This window comes from Thalassophryne amazonica, chromosome 18, assembly GCF_902500255.1.
Source record: "Thalassophryne amazonica chromosome 18, fThaAma1.1, whole genome shotgun sequence".
Classification (NCBI taxonomy): Eukaryota; Metazoa; Chordata; class Actinopteri; order Batrachoidiformes; family Batrachoididae; genus Thalassophryne; species Thalassophryne amazonica.
Window position 1 is genome coordinate 48,051,858 of NC_047120.1, and position 22,103 is coordinate 48,073,960.

The 22,103-nt window shown below is 43.0% G+C and overlaps 1 protein-coding gene across 1 annotated transcript in view; it reads left to right on the forward strand.

The window, feature by feature from the left end:
• The first annotated feature begins 5,488 nt into the window (after nucleotides 1–5,488).
• nrg3b (neuregulin 3b) overlaps nucleotides 5,489–22,103 on the forward strand; it is a 613,393-nt gene continuing 596,778 nt past the window's right edge. Inside the window, 2 exon segments of the mRNA XM_034193122.1 lie at nucleotides 5,489–6,524; nucleotides 6,526–6,914. Of these exon segments, the coding sequence (XP_034049013.1) occupies nucleotides 6,079–6,524; nucleotides 6,526–6,914 (835 nt within the window). The 5' untranslated portion in view covers nucleotides 5,489–6,078.

The following is a 22,103-nucleotide window of genomic DNA, read 5'->3' on the forward strand; positions in this document are numbered from 1 at the left end:
GCTCAAATAGTTCACGGATCATGATGAAACTTGCTATTTTGGGTTAGGTTGTACCTTGTTAAGATGTTGCACAAATTTGGGTTAAACTCAGCAACACAGGTTAGGGTAAGTATTGCCAGTTATTTCCAAATACAATATCGAAAAACAAAAGTCAAGCTTTAGTGAATATCTCCTAATTTATCAACCACTGTGATTAAGCCAAGTGAAAGCCATGGTGGAAATGAACGGTGAGGGATGCTCGGCCATGAGTGTGCCTTTTCATTATTCCATTTGCTTTGGTTTGTTAGGCTAATTAAATATAACGCAATGCTAAAATGCCCTAAGCCATATGAGCATAAAAATAGGAAACAGAATCTGACCTTTTGACCTCTTAACATAGGTCAAAGTTAGCCATCTTTGAACTTGTCAAAGGTCTGTGTCCCAAGAATGTTGCCTGTGAATTTGAAGACCCTGGCAGTAATAGACTGGAGTTATGCTGAGCAAAGACAGACCGAATGGACGGACGCAAAGTCTTCGCAATACCCGATGGCCATATTTTGGTCTTGTGTAAAAATGGGTACTTTCCTTGTCGAACAGCTTCACTCAGAACCTCTGAAATTAAGAAATAAGATGGACAGTCCAACATTTAGAAACCGTGTAGAATAGTGCCACCTAAGGAGAAGGCTTTTGCTCCAGCTGTGTTTTAGTCAGCTTTTCACTTGTTCTATCAAGTTTCCAAGATGATGGTTTTTTTTCCCAATCTCTGCTGTTAGTTCTATGAATTCCATACTGTATGTGTGATTAACGTGTATACAACCCCTGGCAAAAATTATGGAATCACCGCCTCGGAGGATGTTCATTCATTTGTTTTAATTTTGTAGAAAAAAAGCAGATCACAGACATGACACAAAACTAAAGTCATTTCAAATTCAACTTTCTGGCTTTAAGAAACACTATAAGAAATCAGGAAAAAAAATTGTGGCAGTCAGTAACAGTTACTTTTTTAGACCAAGCAGAGGGGAAAAAAATATGGAATCACTCAATTCTGAGGAAAAAATTATGGAATCATGAAAAACAAAAGAACACTCCAACACATCACTAGTATTTTTTTGCACCACCTCTGGCTTTTATAACAGCTTGCAGTCTCTGAGGCATGGACTTAATGAGTGACAAACAGTACTCTTCATCATCTGGCTCCAACTTTCTCTGATTGCTGTTGCCAGATCAGCTTGCAGGTTGGAGCCTTGTCATGGACCATTTTCTTCAACTTCCACCAAAGAGTTTCAAATTGGATTAAGATCCGGACTATTTGCAGGCCATGACATTAACCCTATGTGTCTTTTTGCAAGGAATGTTTCAACAGTTTTTGCATTATCATCTTGAAAATGATTTCATCATCCCAAACATCCTTTTAATTGATGGGATAAGAAAGTGTCCAAAATATCAATGTAAACTTGTGCATTATTGATGATGTAATGACAGCCAATCTCCCCAGTGCCTTTACCTGACATGCAGCCCCATATCATCAATGACTCTGGAAATTTACATGTTCTCTTCAGGCAGTCATCTTATAATCTCACTGGAACGGCACCAAACAAAAGGTCCAGCATCATCACCTTGCCTAATGCAGATTCGAGATTCATCACTGAATATGACTTTCATCCAGTCATCCACAGTCCACGATTGCTTTTCCTTAGCCCCATTGTAACCTTGTTTTTTTCTGTTTAGGGTGTTAATGATGCCTTTCGTTTAGCTTTTCTGTATGTAAATCCCATTTCCTTTAGGCGGTTTCTTACAGTTCGGTCACAGACGTTGACTCCAGTTTCCTCCCATTCGTTCCTCATTTGTTTTCTTCTGCATTTTCGATTTTTGAGACATATTGCTTTAAGTTTTCTGTCTTGACGCTTTGATGTCTTCCTTGGTCTACCAGTATGTTTGCCTTTAACAACCTTCCCATGTTGTTTGTATTTGGTCCAGAGTTTAGACACAGCTGACTGTGAACAACCAACATCTTTTGCAACATTGCGTGATGATTTACCCTCTTTTAAGAGTTTGATAATCCTCTCCTTTGTTTCAATTGACATCTCTCGTGTTGGAGCCATGATTCATGTCAGTCCACTTGGTGTAACAGCTCTCCAAGGTGTGATCATTCCTTTTTAGATGCAGACTAATGAGCAGATCTGATTTGATGCAGGTGTTAGTTTTGGGGATGAAAATTTACAGGGTGATTTCATAATTTATTCCTCAGAATTGAGTGAGTCCATATTTTATTCCCTCTGCTTGGTCTAAAAAAGTAACCGTTACTGACTGCCACAATTATTTTTCCTGATTTCTTATAGTGTTTCTTAAAGCCAGAAAGTTGCCATTGAAATGACTTAAGTTTTGGGGCATGTCTGTGATCTGCTTTTTTCTACAAAATTAAACAACTGAATGAACATCCTCCGAGGCCGGTGATTCCATAATTATTGCCAGGGGTTGTAATACACACTGGAAATTTAGCGAATCATATTCCTGTGCCCCACCAAGAAAAAAAAAAAACTGGAGCCACCACAGCGTTAACTGCCTAGAATAGCTCAGATATCCATAGTCGGAAGAGGATGTGTAGGTGGGGGTGAAGGAGGGCGTTTTCTTTTCAGAAAAATGTTTTGATGACAATATCAGTTGATGGAATGGTGTAACGTTTTTTTCTTAGACAAAGCAGAAAATTATCTGAATCAAATACAATTGGATTTTGTATCCTTGCTACAATGAGTCATGTCAAAGAAATGTAACAATGAATCGGTGTGTTTTCATAAGCTTAGGATGAGATCTTCAATTCTACTCCGGGGGGAGGACGCCGTATTTGACAGGATGATACAGCAGCCCAAATGGGACAAACTTAGTCCCCTTTTGTTTCTTGTGATGCAGCTGGAAAACTGAAGGGGTAGGGGGGATGAAGCCTGCTCCCTCGCTAACTGTGCAGACTAACACATTAGAGAACACTCATTTTTGTGAAATGGGGGAATCATACATGTTATTGATCACAAGAGATAATGAATTGTGATCATCAAAGAGGCGAAAGCATGAAGGGAAAAAAAAAATCATGACCTGTGACAGTATCATGCAATCTACAACCTCCCCACTAGATGTCACTAAACCCTACACACTGTAGCTTTAATAAACTATTTATTCTATAAAGAAGAAAATACAAAATGAGAGGAACAAGATGAACAAAAAAAAAAAAAAAAACAGTAAATTTTGCAGAGTAAAATATACTCTGACAGGATAGCATTTGGTCCCAGTCTAAATGGAGTAAAATACCCTATTACAGAGTGAAATCAGCTCTACTGTCTTGTCAAATCAAGTGTTTCTACTCCAGTAAGAGTTGATTTTACACTGAGATAGAGTATATTTAACTCTATTTGGACTGGGACCAAATGTTATCCCAACAGAGTAAATTTTACTCTGTAAAACGTATTGTGAACCCTGGTTTAGTGATCAGAACCATAAGGAGAGAAAACAAGCTGCCTCCAACATAACAAAAATGTTGAAATGCTAATAAAACAAAGATGTGAAAAGTGATGGGATAATGCAATCTGCAACCTCACCACTAGCTTTAAGAAATGATTAAACATGCGATGAATCAAAACAGTAGGGGAAATCATCCAGTGCTGCATCCAGATTTTTTTATTTGGAGTGTCTGTAACAACCCCGCCCCCCAAAAATCTGAACTTAGATTTTTAACATGGGTTTGAGCTTTTTTAGAACATACATTTTACACAGACTGACACAAGTACTGTTTAGTCATCACCTAACATGTCAACTATGCACATCCTCCTTTTGTGCCGCCTGAGAAACAGAGAGAGCTATGTGTGACTTTATTACTGGTAAATAAAAATAAAATGCAAGCCAGAGGGAAACGTCATACAGCTGTATCCGATCAGATTTAAGTGTCGAAGCTGTAAAGATGTTAAACGCTTCATTATGAATCTTCTACAGTATTGGATACAACAGAATCAACAGTCTTGTAAATGAAAAATGAAGTCAAAACCAGTGGTGATAATAATAATTATACTTAATCAGTAGCAGCAAACAATGTCAATAGCTTTTATTCGCCAACTATCCACAGAATACAAGGAATTTGACTTCGGTTTGAGCTGCACTCTCTGTACGGGCGTGTGTATATGCATACACTAAACATTGAATAATTAACAGTAAAAAAAAAAGTGTAAATCTATACAACACAGAGCAGAAATTAGGAAAATATTTAAGTACTCAAATAATTACCCAAAAATACTACATACATTTTAATAAACGTCTCCAGTAACCTCATTAGTAATGTATGCTACCTTACTGATCATACAATCTTAGAATGTACAGTCCAAAATAATTAGGCCAAAATGTTAATAAAAAATGGAAAAGAATACAGGTAAATGTTGTCCATTAAAACATGCCCATTGTGTTCCTAGATTCCACCAATTTTTCAAAATTTCCCACCCTGACCTAATATGAACCCCCCCCCCATAATGCTCTGGATGCGGCCCTGCTGGGTTCCAATACTGAAAGAAAGAGATATATTGCTGATGACAAGAGACAATAAAAATAAAATATATTAGGGCATGAAGTTATAACAGTGAGCAGTTAAAAAAAAAGAAGGCTTCACTTGAAATGTTGGCCTATAAACTAAAAAGTCGCCCATAAATGATCAGGCGTGTGTTTGTTTTGTGTGCAGTCGTGTGCCGCTGGCGGAAGACTCCGGGTGGTGCCTCCTCTCCTCGACTCCTTGAGGTGTGTCTGTGGCAGCGCCTCTCTCCTCTGTATGGACGTGCACGCGTGCCGCTGTTCCCACCTCCTCCTCCTCCTCCTCCTCCTCCTCCTCTTTACCTTGTTTCTGCTTCAGCTGCGGAGCCGCCAGGCATCTGCGCGTGCGCTTTCGCTGTCGTTCTTTTACCACTTAAAAAATAAAAATAAGAAAAAGGAGGAGCACACACCTGAGTAGCGGCGGAGGAGTCGAAAAGGAGTCACGGAGAGTCCACTTTTGGAATATTGAGGACGCGGGATAGGAGCCGTGAAGCTCCCATCACTCAGCGCGCGACCTCAGCAAACTCCCTCCCTCCTTCCTTCCTTCCTTCCTCCTCCGTGCAGTCTGCAGCCTCCGAGAACAGCCGCCGCATCATTTTTCTTCTTCTTCTTCACAGCAGCCGCCCCCTCCCTCTCCACCTGCTCCTCCTCCTGTTTGCACCACTGTGGGAATGCAGCGAAGGTGAAGCTCGATTTCTCCACCTGCTCCGCCGCCGCCGCGACTGCAAACGCCGTGTGGAGGCGCAGCGCGCTGCTCTCAGGAGTTGGGTGGTCGGAGCAGGGATCGAGTTTTGGGGATTATCCAGCCTTTCTTCCTGTCGGAGCCCCTCTCGGCTGTGTCTGGTCCCACTTTGGGCGGCTCTCCGTGCTGGATTTACCGTCTGCGCCCCGCCGCAGCTGCTAACACGCAGCTATTTATATATTTAAAGGAAAAAAAAAAAAAAAAAAGAACAGGAGGCGGCTGGAGATGGAGGAAACTTGCAGCACGCACCTGCAGCAAGAGAAATAAAAGTGCCCGAGAACGCACGGATGGTGATTATAAAGGTAATTAAGAGTGAAGGGTGCTGCCTCGTGCCGTGGATTTACAGCTCGTCACGCCACGGATCGATTTCCACCTCCGATCTTTTTGATTTTTTTTTTTTTTTTTTTCCTAACAAGGGAGTGAAACATGTTTTGAGGATTTATCACTGCTGAGCTGCAGTCAGACGTTCTCACGCCTGTGAGGAACCTGTGTGTGTGTGTGTGTGTGTGTGTGTGTTTGGTTTGTTGTCCGCCAGAGGGCGTGTCGGTTTAAATTGCTTGTGTTTGAGTGCTGTGCCAGCTTTTAATTAGGAGTGCGTGACTGTGAGTGGTTTGTGTTCTGTTTTTGTGTTTGTGCATGTACATATACAACAGGTTCTTGTGTGTTGCTTTCTTAAAATGTTCGGCCCAGCTCCTCCCCCTGCACCCCGTCCGTCCCCTTCATCGTTTTGGCCCTTCTGTCATCTGGCAACCCGTCTGACCTCTTAAGACCCTAAAGAGACACAACGATCTGGCAGGATGAGCGAGCGCTCCGGTTCGAGCACCCTAGCAGCCATGACGCTGGAGGAGCCGGGAGCCGAACACGCTTCTCCCCGAGCTCCCGCCCCGCTCCGTTGCGGCCCCTGCGCCGTGTGGCCTCGCCAGCAGACCTGGCTGTGTGCCGTGCCCCTGGTGATGGGCTTTGTGGGACTAGGCCTCAGTCTCATGTTGCTCAAATGGATTGTGGTTGGATCCGTTCAAGACTATGTCCCCACTGATCTGGTGGATCCAAAAGGTAGCATTGGACAGGACCCTATATTCCTCTCCAATCCCAGTGCCATGCCCAAAGGGTCCGAAATTTCTACCGCCACCACTTCAGCTGCCTCTACCACGGCAATGGTGTCGACAACCACACCGCTAGCCGCCGACGGTACCGCTCCCGCTCCGAGAACTCGATCGGGACCTCCGGCAAACCACTCAGCAACGGCAGTGCTGCCATGGAGATGGCAACCGCGCGCCACACCTTCACAACCGTGTCGGCACCCGCGTTAGCGGGACTGCGGTGACCGGCTACACCACTCGCACCACTCGACTCACCCCTCCGCCTAACGTTAAGGAAGTCACCCCGCGCAGCACTGTCAGAAAAGTCAGCCATGGTAACGGACGTGACGGACCAGTCAACGCAAAGCCGGGACAGCCTTCCGCTACCGTCACCACAACAGCGTCCACCACAACCACTGTTCCTCTGAAGTCCTCCACCAAGGTGCAGCCGACCAGCTCTCAGCCTGCGGCACCGGTCAAACCTACGTCACGGTGGAACCACGGGCGCCCAGCCAAGGGCCCGGCCACGCGCCCACACCACCGCTTCCGGACATGTAAGTTCAATTTTTGGCTCCACAGTGCTGGCGTTTGAGAAATTAATGCTACCAGGGTATGAAATATTTCCTTTGAGTGATGTGCTTTAACAGTGAGGGGTCTAAGAATATAATTTTTTCATAACTGCATCAGAACATCCTGCAGCATCTTACATTTAATCATATTCATTAGCACAGACAGATATCAGGGGATGTTCTCAATAGTTTCACCCCCCCAGGCTTTATCTTTCACTCAGGCATTAATCTGATATGATACCGCTAGAACGCTTTGGCACTAGTTCCCCCCCGTGTTAAATTTGGGACATGGAGGCGTTGAGATTTGTGCCGTGACTAAGGACTAAGCATATTTGTGTTGTGAAAACAAATAGCAGGAGCTGGTGAGGTGCTGAAGTGGGAGAAAGGTTAGCGCTTACCTCCCGTCTGCAGGAATCAGATACATCAAGGCCGCACAGTCCATTTAGATGAGAGGATACTAGGAGCACACGGCGTGCGTTCACACTGCTTGCCTGGGAGAAGGCGAGATGGAGGGAATTGGATGTTCCAAGTAGGGAAAAGATGGATATGGGGATGAGAATAAGGACATCAAGTAGGTGGGAACAGGATAATGGAAGTGACCAAAGGGAGCAGTTATTGTAGGAGAATGAAGAGCGGGAGCTCTGAGGAGAGAGAGCTGGCAGATGGACTAGGATAAGTGAAGGAGATATTTCAGAGGAGCTGAGAATTCTGCATATTTAACACTATGCAAAGAAGGAAGGCTTCTGGTTATTCAGTCCACAAAAACTGCTTCTTTGACATCACAAAGCATTTTTCCAGATGTAGCTCAACCATGATGTGGGCTCGTGATGGATGGTAGACATTAATTTTCTTGCACTTTCTTTCCAGTATATACCATATTGTTCTAAATATAAGTTGGCATTTCTTTTTTCTTTTGTTGTTGGAAATACATCTGAAAAAATGGGGTTGCAGGGTCTACATTTTTGCACGGTATATATACATTCTCTGTAGCAGGTTGTGCCAAATACCCATGAAGCAAGTGTGCTCTCCATGACTAAAGTGATCCGCTCCTCCCACTAGCTTACAGTACTGCATTATTGAGAGATGCAGTGATTGCTCTGAAGTGCCTGGGTTAATTTACCAGGCAACTGAGGAGAATGTATGTTGCAAACTGTAAGCTCATGTTGATAAATGTCGCAGAGCCATCAAACAACTCTCAAGCAGACAAGAAATATGGTACAATAAACTGTTATGTTAGACGATGCCAACTCAACAAGGCCATCTTAAAAATGCTAATGCCTCAAAGCTTACCACAGCTTTAGGATAAGCATCAGGGTACCAATAGGGGTTTGACAAATAAAATGAGGGACTGACCATAAAATGTGCTTTCATTTGCATTGATTTCAGATAAAAGCATGTTCTTTATTGAAAAATGTAGAATTGGTCTTCAGAAAGTGTTTATACTAAAATCTATATTGAAAAAGGGCCTATACAGAACTTGCTTCCTCAGACAGGGTTGCTGATCCTAGGATCAGGTATTGGGTTCAGATGTTGCCTCGAGTAATTGTACTCTCATTACATACAGTAATTAATCTCATGGTGGATTTACAGGAAAGCGGGAGAGAGCGATAAATCAGCCATTTAACGGGAGTGAAAAGCAGCTCTTCCGATGCAAGCTGTCATAATGAGGTTGCCACTTCAGCAAAAGATGCTCATTATTGAGCGTTGTTTGAAGAGTTAACCCAAAAAGTGTTTTTCCTGTTGTCGCTGTGCTGCTCAGACTTCTGTCCAGGGTCATGGCTGATGATCGTGGCATCAACACAATGAAGAGAATCTTAGCCACTGTTAAGAAGCACTTTTCTAATCTGGTAGAAAAAAATGCACCAATATTTTTGCTTATTCCCAGGTATTGTGCAGGGTTTTTTTTTCCCCACTGTGTATTTGTGACAGAAGTTGTTTTCTCATATGAACTTTGAATAAAGTCTAATGTCTACTCACCCACTGGAAATACTGCGTTTGGTTTAGGTGGCCATCCAGGAGGGAGGACCTCACATGAAAAGCTTTATGTCTGAATGTGTTGAATTTGTCTCACAGTTTCAGCGATGATACTTAGTGACAGATGTTTCTCTTCGACTCCTGTTACATATTTTGTTGTCGTCTTTTTGGACATGGCCCTGATCTCATTCTCCCTTGGATATTTGTATTTTTACTGATTTTTGCACCAGTCACGTGATGTAAACGTCATCAATGCTCCCACTTGCTTACTGTGAGTCCCCGGGACAATGGAATATTACATGATATTTTTCCTGTCTGAGCATTATGACACAAACACGAGAGGAGAAATGTCTATTTTAAATGACAGAGAGAGAAAATAAAAGAAACAGAGCAGCTCATTCAGACAGCAGTATACATATTTCAGTATTGTACCATCAGGAGCCCAGTTTGAATTGAGGAAGTGGGTGGTGGTGGGGGGGGGGGGGGGGGGGGGTCTGGTCTCTACACCCCTCAACTCTAACTAAGACTTGGCCCCCCTCCCTTTCCCCCAAAAAAGATGTAAAAACATTTTGGGGGGTTGAGGAATGGAGGATTACATGCTGATTTTTGATTTAATATTTGCTAAATTAGGTGGATGTGGGATGGCACCCGGTATCAGGTCTGGGCCCTTTCTTGATTGACAAGTACGAGGTCAAATAGGAGTTTCTGTGGACTATAATGTTTGCATCTGGCACTTTGTTCTGTAGTGAGAGTATGGGGCAGGCTTTGATGAGCCTGTGGAGGTGGTGGTACTCTCTGGAGAGAAGGGGAATGAAAATCAGTCAGAGTACAATGGGGGGATATGTGTATGAATGGGAGGGAGCAAGTGAAATGTTGTGGTTCCAAGGAATAGATAGAGGAAATTAAATATTTAGGGTTAACTCTTCAAAGGAATGGAGTGTATAGTAGTGAGGTGAAGAAGAGGGTGCAGACAGACTGGAGAACTGAAAATGCCGTGCTTTTCTTTGGGAGTGATGAGAATGGACAGGATTTAGAATGAGCACAACAGAGGGATGGCACAGGTAGGGTGGTTAGGAGACAAAAGTAACACAGGTGAGATTGACATGGTTTGTGTATGTGAAAAGGAGGAACATGGCGTATATCTGGAAAAGGATGCTGAGGATGGAGCTACCAGGCAGGCAGAGAAGATCAAAGCCAAAGAGGAAGTTTACGAGGGGACATGCAGGCAGTTAGTGTGACAGAAGATGTCGAGGACAGGGGGAGATTGTGACCCCCGATGGAGCAGCCAATGAAGAAGAATTACTGCTAACTAGAGCTGGTCCAGTTGGCCAATAATATCAGCTGATATGAGCCTTTCATGAACATATTGGTATTGGCGTTATTTTAGCCAATATGAATACTTTAATCTTACTACATAAACAATGCAGAAAACACTTTGGGTGTTGTAAACTGTAATTAAGCAGAGGGCGCTTCAACGACATCTACTACTTATAGCAACAAGTTTGTCGTCAGCCTGTACACAAGGTTCTTGAAGTGGAGCAATAGTTCCACCTGGTGGACATTTAACATTGATGCAGGTAAAATAGAATTTCACCAAGAGCTCAAGTTGTTTATAATGCTTTCAAGCATGGCTGGGACCCCCATCACCTCTTGGTCGCATTAGCTACAAGAGACAGAAGAAACGTGACTAGCTGCCATTCATTTTCAGTCAGAGTGGGCATTTTACAGCAAGAAGAGAAGTGGTTCCTATGCTGTCAGCTGGGCTGTGCCAAGATAGACTATTTTATGCAAATGCTGAGTGATGTGACGTGATATACATTGGTTGGTTGTTTTAGTGTTGCCACAGTTACTTTGAAAAAGTAATCAAATGACTGATTACTTCTTGAAAAAGTAACTTGTTTACTTTACCGATTACTCAATTTTGAAAGTAACTAAGTTAAATTACGAGTTACTTTTTGTAGCTACTGACAACACTCCCACCCACACCCGCCACCTCAATATCAATCAATCAATTCAATCAATTTTATTTATATAGCGCCAAATCACAACAAACAGTTGCCCCAAGGCGCTTTATATTGTAATGCAAGACCATACAATAATTACGGAAAAACCCCAACGGTCAAAACAACCCCCTGTGAGCAAGCACTTGGCGACAGTGGAAAGGAAAAACTCCCTTTTAACAGGAAGAAACCTCCAGCAGAACCAGGCTCAGGGAGGGGCAGTCTTCTGCTGGGACTGGTTGGGGCTGAGGGAGAGAACCAGGAAAAAGACATGCTGTGGAGGGGAGCAGAGATCAATCACTAATGATTAAATGCAGAGTGGTGCATACAGAGCAAAAAGAGAAACACTCAGTGCATCATGGGAACCCCCCAGCAGTCTAAGTCTATAGCAGCATAACTAAGGGATGGTTCAGGGTCACCTGATCCAGCCCTAACTATAAGCTTTAGCAAAAAGGAAAGTTTTAAGCCTAATCTTAAAAGTAGAGAGGGTGTCTGTCTCCCTGATCTGAATTGGGAGCTGGTTCCACAGGAGAGGAGCCTGAAAGCTGAAGGCTCTGCCTCCCATTCTACTCTTACAAACCCTAGGAACTACAAGTAAGCCTGCAGTCTGAGAGCGAAGCGCTCTATTGGGGTGATATGGTACTATGAGGTCCCTAAGATAAGATGGGACCTGATTATTCAAAACCTTATAAGTAAGAAGAAGAATTTTAAATTCTATTCTAGAATTAACAGGAAGCCAATGAAGAGAGGCCAATATGGGTGAGATATGCTCTCTCCTTCTAGTCCCTGTTAGCACTCTAGCTGCAGCATTTTGAATTAACTGAAGGCTTTTCAGGGAACTTTTAGGACAACCTGATAATAATGAATTACAATAGTCCAGCCTAGAGGAAATAAATGCATGAATTAGTTTTTCAGCATCACTCTGAGACACGAACTTTCTAATTTTAGAGATATTGCGCAAATGCAAAAAAGCAGTCCTACATATTTGTTTAATATGCGCATTGAATGACATATTTTGATCAAAAATGACTCCAAGATTTCTCACAGTATTACTAGAGGTCAGGGTAATGCCATCCAGAGTAAGGATCTGGTTAGACACCATGTTTCTAAGATTTGTGGGGCCAAGTACAATAACTTCAGTTTTATCTGAGTTTAAAAGCAGGAAATTAGAGGTCATCCATGTCTTTATGTCTGTAAGACAATCCTGCAGTTTAGCTAATTGGTGTGTGTCCTCTGGCTTCATGGATAGATAAAGCTGGGTATCATCTGCGTAACAATGAACATTTAAGCAATGCTTTCTAATAATACTGCCTAAGGGAAGCATGTATAAAGTGAATAAAATTGGTCCTAGCACAGAACCTTGTGGAACTCCATAATTAACCTTAGTCTGTGAAGAAGATTCCCCATTTACATGAACAAATTGTAATCTATTAGATAAATATGATTCAAACCACCGCAGTGCAGTGCCTTTAATACCTATGGCATGCTCTAATCTCTGTAATAAAATTTTATGGTCAACAGTATCAAAAGCAGCACTGAGGTCTAACAGAACAAGCACAGAGATGAGTCCACTGTCTGAGGCCATAAGAAGATCATTTGTAACCTTCACTAATGCTGTTTCTGTACTATGATGAATTCTAAAACCTGACTGAAACTCTTCAAATAGACCATTCCTCTGCAGATGATCAGTTAGCTGTTTTACAACTACCCTTTCAAGAATTTTTGAGAGAAAAGGAAGGTTGGAGATTGGCCTATAATTAGCTAAGATAGCTGGGTCAAGTGATGGCTTTTTAAGTAATGGTTTGATTACAGCCACCTTAAAAGCCTGTGGTACATAGCCAACTAATAAAGATAGATTGATCATATTTAAGATCAAAGCATTAAATAATGGTAGGGCTTCCTTGAGCAGCCTGGTAGGAATGGGGTCTAATAGACATGTTGATGGTTTGGATGAAGTAACTAATGAAAATAACTCAGACAGAACAATCGGAGAGAAAGAGTCTAACCAAATACCGGCATCACTGAAAGCAGCCAAAGATAATACGTCTTTGGGATGGTTATGAGTAATTTTTTCTCTAATAGTTAAAATTTTATTAGCAAAGAAAGTCATGAAGTCATTACTAGTTAACGTTAAAGGAATACTCGGCTCAACAGAGCTCTGACTCTTTGTCAGCCTGGCTACAGTGCTGAAAAGAAACCTGGGGTTGTTCTTATTTTCTTCAATTAGTGATGAGTAGTAAGATGTCCTAGCTTTACGGAGGGCTTTTTTATAGAGTAACAGACTCTTTTTCCAGGCTAAGTGAAGATCTTCTAAATTAGTGAGACGCCATTTCCTCTCCAACTTATGGGTTATCTGCTTTAAGCTGCGAGTTTGTGAGTTATACCACAGAGTCAGGCACTTCTGAATATGAAAATGATGACCTGTTTTGTCAATACTCACTTTAGTCACCCTTTTTTGACATCGGTGAACATAAATACTTGTTTTATAAAAATAAAATACAAATCTTTCTTGACCTCATATTTAAATGTTGACAGCACTGTAACTGTAAAACTTACCCATTTGTAACCTAAATTGTTTATAATTGTTAAAAAACATTTAAATTCTCTCCAAACATTTTAGTTGTTGAAATTATTATTATAAATAGTGTTAGTAGTTTAAAAAAGGCTTAAAAAGTGGACCTTTAATCTAGGGGTGTTGGGGGGGGTCCACGCCCCGCTCCACGCCCCCTTTCTGTCTGAATTTGCCCCTGCTTTGGCGTTTGAGCAGAAATGGATCATGTTTATTTAAGCAGAAAACAAGTCCAGATTAACAGGTATGAAAGTTTTATCAGCATGTTTTATGTCATGTCGTCCTCAGAGAGTTTGGGCGTTTGGGTGGAAAAAAGTGTTAGTTGTTAACGCGTCACAGATCTGCTGTTTTTAGCGAGGACACAGAGCTGCTCAGAGTTTTAAATAAAGGGGAAAAAGCATAAAAATGTCTTTGTAAACCTCAGCGCAGGTGTGCTGTCATCATCGCACTTTGAGAGACAACGGCTGTTTTTTCAGCTTGGAGCTGCTGCAGAAAACCGCGTATGAAAAGATTGCAGCTTGCTGAAAGTGGGCAAAGTAGGCAGTTTAGTCAAACCCCGAACCCCTGCCCACGGGCCAAGTTTAATGCTGTGATCGACCCGTAATGCAAAAACAATAGTAACGCACAGTGACTTGGACAAGTAACTTTAATCTGATTACTGATTTGGAAAAATTAACATGTTAGATTACTTGTTACTGAAAAAAGCAGTCAGATTAGAGTAACACATTAACCGGCATCACATATATTTATAGTTGTTTATCATAAAGATGACGTTTAAACTGTAAAACTTCAATTCTGACTTCCATTTCTTTGTAATAAGTTTATGATAACAAAATGTTAGGAATCATTGTCATTTTTTATGACTGTATCGCCAGATATATTGGTATTCTATTCCAATTACATTTTATTTCCGCAAATCTGATTGGTTAATCATAGAGCCCGACTGATATATCGGCCGGCCGATATTATCGGCTGATATAAGCCCTTTTCAAAGTACTCACTATCAGCCGAAATTTTGCCGATAGAATGCCGATAATTTCTCATAAACAGAACAGTTACCGAAATAATGTTTGTCGGCATTGTAAAATGTCCTTGCACCGTTTGTCCAGTAGATGGAGCTCTGACTCCATTCAACTGAGAGCTGCTTACACCCCTGCTTAAATGTGTTCATCACCGGCCCCCGTAGTTCCCTATCACACTGCACAAAAGAGGTACAAGATCAGATGTATTTTATCAATATGAGGACAAAGCTTCAGCTTTTAGCTCATACCTTTTTTATTCATTAAAAAAAAAAAAAAAATCAGCTGATTTATCTGCAAATCAGCCGATTTATTGATTATCAACATTTTTGTCATCCAAATAGCATTATCGGCATCGGCCTCAAAAAATCCATATCAGTCGGGCTCTAGTTAATCGTGCGAGATTTCAGACCGTATAATATCGGGTTAATGGTGGCAGATATTCAGCTGTTTCACATTTGGGTGTATTACTCCTCGCCCTGACCGGTGTTCTGACAAGATGTCATTCCAGCCCTCCGCAACTGCGCATGCACACGCATGTACAACAGTGTTAGGACGCGGAACTGTGGATTTATGCGGCGAGACACACAATTCGACAACACCTGATACGCGTGCTGCTATGCAGATGTTATAATGGTGCTGTTACCTGAGACAGAGAGAAAGTCGCGTACCGCCTCCACAGTGGGTGAATTTAAGCTACCGTACAAAAGTACTGATGTGGATTCTGATACAGAATTACCGTTTCAGATTTGATGGATTTTCACATTTGATGGATTACTCTGCGTCTTGACCGCTGTTGGAGCGATGCCGCCTCACGGTAAGCCTCACCGACCGAATTACCTACAGAAAAATAAACCGTGCAAACAATGGAATTCAATTAGAATTGGAATAACCCCGTTGTGTCTGATTTGCGGACGTTCATGCTGTTATACGGTCGCAAATATCCATTTAAAGCTCAATTTGCGACCGTATTACAGCATGAACATCCGTAAATCATCAGACACAACGGGGTTATTCCCTAATTGTAAATTTATTTTAGTCCCTAATATCTGTATCGGTATTTCTCTCTGCAAAAACGAAAAAAAAAACAAAACTCCCTATCTGTCAGGCTCTACTCCCAACTTTTGTATTAAGAAGCACTTGCTGTGTAACTTATCTCCAGCTTCCACAGCATCCAGTGACATATTAATATATAGTGCACTAACATGCCATAGTACTGGTATGTTAGATGGATTTATTGTGAACCATAACCATCACTTTGTTAGTTTTCTCTTTTCTTTATACAAACTGCTGAGGTCACCCGAGTGAGAAAACCTTCAGTTTTCCACATTTCACGTTACCAGCTTTTGTTTGGACCTTTTGAATAAATTGTGTTGTCTCGTTTATCAGCTAAATGCGCCAATGGCATTGCCTTCCAAGATTTTTCTGTAAAGTGATGAAGTGAGACAATTTTGTTCTTTGTTTCCTCAGGGCAAGACATTTTTCATATAACATGGTGGTCATTGGACATTAAATCATATACACCATTTACAGTCAGATGGCTTTGAAAGAGAACGACTTCAGGAATTGACACTCCTCATGAAATATACCTTATCTACAGTGTATTGAACCGGCACGGTCTGTTGGCTGTGAAAAGGTTGTCGTTTCTTCACCAGCACCTGTGGGCAGATTGAATTCACCCAGTAATGTCCCGGTAGTTAAGAGTTCGATTTTAATGGTTACAAATTTTCACTGGGGAAACGAGAGGTGCCACGAGGAGACAGAAATAGCAGGAGCGGAATTCCAGTATTAAGAAATAGAGTGAAAACCCTGGGAGATACAAGAGGGAGAAGAAAGATGGGTTCAGAGAGGAGATACTGCCGTAAACGTTGATAATGCACGATGGAAGGATAGTTAAGATAAAGACAGAGTGCTGTCTGAGCTTTCAGGAGGATGAAGGCCCAGATCAGCTCTTATATCAACGCAGACTGGAGCCTTGAACCACTCAGAAGTTGAACAAAGAGAGAAGAATTGAGAATTGACAAAAGGATAGAAGACACAGAGGGAATAAAAAGAACAATCTTGGATGACAGAAGGTCCAGCAATGAGGCATGGTTCTGAAAAAGAGGGGGAGAGCAGTGTTTCACTAAGGCTTGTCTTATTGGCCCTCCTGAAAAATAACCATCTATCTGCAGCAGTCAGGAAAATGCAGGCGTCCCCTTGGCCTTTTCCAGCTGTTGGGGTCATCAGCGCTGAGAAGCCTGTGTGCTGGATCGTGCCTGCAGAAATGCACCACGTGGCCAAGATGTTACATCTGACATTCCCTCACAATGCAAGTTATACATCTCCATAAATAAACATTCATTTCACAAATAGTCATCCAGTGGTACCCAGCGATCCACCTAGTACCAAAGACCAAGCCCCAAACGTCCAGCCTCCACTCCTGTTTAATAAGACAATGCCAGAGTGGCAGAATTTGCACTTTCTTGACTGGCAACTTGAGGACCCCCATGTTACAATGTCCAACTTTAGAGCAGAAATAATAATAGCAAAAAAGGGTTTTGATGTCATTAGCTAGTTTCACCCTTTATTACAACTTTGTGAATTTTTAAAAAAATAACTCATCAGGTTAAGATATTTAAGAGTGGGGCTGCTTTGAGTGACAGCTAACGTGTGCGGCTGAGATCAGAGTCCTGCTACCAATGGCTGCTAACTGTTGTGAACCAACTGTGTCTGTCCTTTCTGAGCATTTCTTTCTTTGATAAAGGGTTGCTGTCTAGTTAATTGTCCTACTAGAACTCCATGCTCCAGTATTTCCACTGAGTGAAATTTTTAGGTTTTTAATTTGTATGTTAGCAGTGTTAGCAAAAATGGGTAGCTTGGTGCCGCTAACATCACTAGTACTCAACGGTTACTGAGGCAATCAGCCAGTCAAATTTTTAAAATACCAGTCATGGAAACCAGTGTGGAAAATCATGTCAATAAACGACATTAGCCTGTTAGCTTAAGCATGTTCAATAACTCTGAGATGGGGCCCTGTTCAGGCTTCATTCCTCCCGGCCATCTAGATTTGCAATATTTGAGCTAATCATCCTCTGACAGAGCAGGGAGAGATGGAAAATGTACAGGTTTGGTGGTCCTTGGGGGCCATGGTTGAGAACCAACCATCCATCTATCCATCCGTCCATTTTCTTCCGCTTTATCCGCAGTCGGGTCACAGGCGCAGTAGCGCAAGCAAAGCCGCCCAGACCTCCCCATCCACACACACCTCCCCCAGCTCCTCCGGGGGAACCCCAAGGTGTTCCCAAGCCAGCCGAGAGATGTAGTCCCTCCAGCGTGTCCTGGGTCTTCCCTGGGGCCTCCTCCCAATGGGACGTGCCCGGAACACCTCTCCAGCGAGGCGTCCAGGGGGCATCCGGAAAAGATGCCCGAGCCACCTCAACTGACTCCTTTCGATGTAGAGGAGCAGCGGCTCGACTCCGAGCTCCTCCTGAGTTACTGAGCTCCTCACCCTATCTCTAAGGGAGCGCCCAGCCACCCTGCGGAGGAAACTCATCTCGGCCGCTTGTACTCGCGATCTCGTTCTTTTGGTCATGAGCCAAATCTCATGACCATAGGTGAGGATCGGAACGTAGATCGATCGGTAAATCGAGAGCTTTGCCCCCCCTACTCAGCTCTGTCTTCACCATGCCGGTCCGATACAGCGACCGCATCACTGCAGATGCTGCACCGATCCGTCTATCGATCTCACGCTCCATCCGTCCCTCACTCGTGAACAAGACCCCGAGATACTTAAACTCCTCCACTTGAGGCAAGGATAATCCACCGACCTGAAGAGGGCAAAGCACCTTTTTCCGGTCTACAACCATGGCCTCGGATTTGGAGGTGCTGATTTTCATCCTGGACGCTTCACACTCGGCTGCAAACTGCCCCAGTGCACGCTGAAGGTCCTGATTTGACGAAGCCAACAGAAACCACATCGTCCGCAAACAGCAGAGACGAGATTCTGTGGTTCCTAAACCAGACCCCCTCTACACCCTGGCTGCGCGTAGAAATTCTGTCCATAAAAATAATGAACAGAACCGGTGACAAAGGGCAGCCCTGGCGGAGGCCAACGCACACTGGAAACAGGTTTGACTTAACTACCGGCAATGCGAACCAAGCTCCTGTTGCGGTTGTACAGGGACCGGATAGCCCTTAGCAAAGGACCCTGGACCCCGTACTCCCGGAGCACTCCCCACAGGGTGCCCTGAGGGACACGGTCGAATGCCTTCTCCAGATCCACAAAACACATGTGGACTGGTTGGGCGAACTCCCATGAACCCTCGAGCACCCGATGGAGCATGTAGAGCTGGCCCAGTGTGCCGCGACCAGGACGAAAACCACACTGCTCCTCCTGAATCTGAGGTTCGACCATCGGTCGAATTCTCCTCTCCAGTACTCTGGAATAGACCTTACCGGGGAGGCTGAGGAGTGGGATCCCCCTATAGTTGGAACACACCCTCCAGTCCCCCTTCTTAAACAGAGGGACCACCACCCCGGTCTGCCAATCCAGAGGCAGTGTCCCCGATCGTCACGCGATGTTGCAGAGGCGTGTCAGCCAAGACAGTCCCACAACATCCAGAGACTTAAGGTACTCAGGATGGACTTCATCCATCCCAGGAGCCTTGCCACCGAGCTTTCTAACCACCTCGGTGACTTCGGCCCGGGTAGTGGATGAGTCCGCCTCTGAGTCCCCAGTCTCTGCTTCCTCTTCGGAAGACGTGACGATGGGATTGAGGAGATCCTCGAAGTATTCCTTCCACCGCCTGACAACATCCCCAGTCAGGGTCAACAGCTCCCCACCCGCACCGTAAACAGTGCTGGTGGAGAGCTGCTTCCGCCTCCTGAGGCGTCGGATGGTTTGCCAGAATCTCTTCGAGGCCGACCGATAGTCCTCCTCCCAGACCCGAGTTTTTGCCTCTGCGACCGCACGGGCTGCGCTACGCTTGGCCTGCCGGTACCTGTCAGCTGCCTCTGGGGTCAGCTGCCTTATAGCATTGGTTGAGAACCAATGCTATATTTCATCTACTCATAATCACGCCTAAATCTTACGCGAATTTAATTTATTTCACTTATGTAGTGCCAAATCACAACAAAGTTGCCTCAAGGCACTTCACACAAGTAAGGTTTAACTTTACCAACCCCCAGAGCAAGCACACAGATGACAGTGGCAAGGAAAAACTACCTCTCAAGAAGAAACCTCAAGCAGACCAGACTCAAAGGGGTGATCCTCTGCTTGGGGGGGCTAAATCAGATTATTCCAGGTGTTGCAGTGAAACTCTGGTCGGATTTAATGTTGTATGCTAACAGCATTAGCATTTTAGCAGCTGTCGTTAGCTTCACTCGTTAGCTTCACTTTATTTCATTATTTTAGTTCTAGAGAGGTGAAGAAGAGAGTGCAGGCAGGGTGGAGTGGGTGGAGAAAGGTGGCAGGAGTGATTTGTGACCGAAGAATATCAGCAAGAGTGAAGGGGAAAGTTTACAAAACAGTAGTGAGACCAGCTATGTTGTATGGTTTAGAGACAGTGGCACTAACAAAAAGACAGGAGGCAGAGCTGGAGGTGGCAGAGCTGAAGATGTTGAGATTCTCTTTGGGAGTGACAAGAATGGACAAGATTAGGAATGAACATATCAGAGGGACAGCTCAGGTGGGACGGTTTGGAGACAAAGTCAGAGAGGCGAGATTGAGATGGTTTGGACATGTGCAGAGGAGGGACCCAGGGTATATAGGGAGAAGGATGCTGAGGATGGAGCCATCAGGCAGGAGGAGAAGAGGGAGACCAAAGAGGAGGTTCATGGATGTGCTGAGAGAGGACATGCAGGTGGTTGGTGTGACAGAGGAAGATACAGAGGACAGGGTGAGATGGAAACGATTGATCTGCTGTGGCGACCCCTAACGGGAACAGCCGAAAGACGAAGAAGTTGTATTTTGTTTACAATTTTATATCAAGTATGTCATTTATGATGATTTTTATTTTTCTGTACAGCACTTTGGTCAATTATGGTTGTTTTAAAGTGCTTAATAAATAAAGTTGGTTGGTATGATTACTGGAAACAATACGCAGCTCATAGCTTTTAATGTTCACAGCAACCACGCCGTCCCCAAAAATATGATTTATTAAACACCCAAAACAACCAAAAAAACACTTCTTTTGAGTTTATTGGTGGCTTGCAGCCCAGTACGGTGCATTACCGCCACCTACTGCGGCGGAGGCGTTTGTGCACCAAGATTTTGTTTTCGAAAAGTGATAGATTTTTCGTTCAAAAAATATGTTCGTGAACAGATTTGTTTGTAAAGAGAGCCGTTCTAAAACTGAGGTTCTACTGTATTAGAAAATTATATTTGCTTTGTAATTGTTTTTACATATTTTACAGCATTTCTTATTTAATCTGTATTACAAAAAATACTTGTCAGTTTTCAATAAAAAAATCCTGAAAAATGAAGAAAAGGATAAAAATAATATATATATATATATATATATATATATATATATATATATATATATATATATATATACACCTTTAGTTAACCAAAAATTTACGTTTTAAACCATATATATTTGATGTAATGTGTTGCGGTAATGGTCTTTTTTTCTGGCCTCCATATTTAAAAAAGCTTAAGTTAAATTAAAATTCATTGATGCTTTGTAGCCCAACTTCCAAGGTGGAGTGATGCAGTACCCGCAGAGTATTTATCAGCTATTAGGACTTCCTCAGAAGCTCCACAGATGACACCTGCAGCATAATTCACTGCTGAAGTGTCATAAATACAGCATGTCCCCTGTACAAACAGCAGCGCTCTGTACAATAAAACACAGTGTTTGCAAAGCACAGGCATGCTTTCCTCAGTTAAAAAAGCTTTTAGATGGGTTTGTTTGTGTGTGTGTGACAATTTTGCATCCTTCACGGCGAGCATGGCAAGCTGATATTTTAGCCCACTCATACGGTCTTTCTCTCCGCCTTTAGTGAAAATTCGTCGGGCAACAGGTGGCATTTTGCAGGCGTAAAAACACTGCTGCTGTGCTCACTTAGTCTGAGCTTCGATTCACTTTATCTCTGTCAAGGTATTGGCAAACTGCGTGTTATCAAATTTACCTCACGGTTTAAAAGTAAGATTCAAGGTCCAAGTAAAAAGAAAGAAATGAAGTCTCAAGACTTTCAGTGCCTTTGCTCCTTCACATGACAGCATCATACTCGCTTGCTAGTGTCTGTGGGTAGATGTAGTTTTTGAGCACATTAACGTTTTAACAGTACGTCATAGATTCTTGATTCTGAAACTTGATGCTTACACCATAGGTATACCCTGAGGAGTTGATGAGCTGAATGTGTTTTAGGGTGATTAATGCATACATTTGCATATGTTTTTAATCTAGACAAGGTAACTAAGGTAAGTACATTCTCAACACTTGATACTTACACCATGGGTATACCCAGAGGAGTAGATAAGTTGATTGGATTTGAGGATGTTTGCTGCATATATTTGCATAATAATGAGAAACGACTTTTAATGTTAACAAGATAACACACCAATATATGTTTGACCCTTGATACGTGCACCATAGACATACCCGGAGGAGTAGTTTAGCTGAAC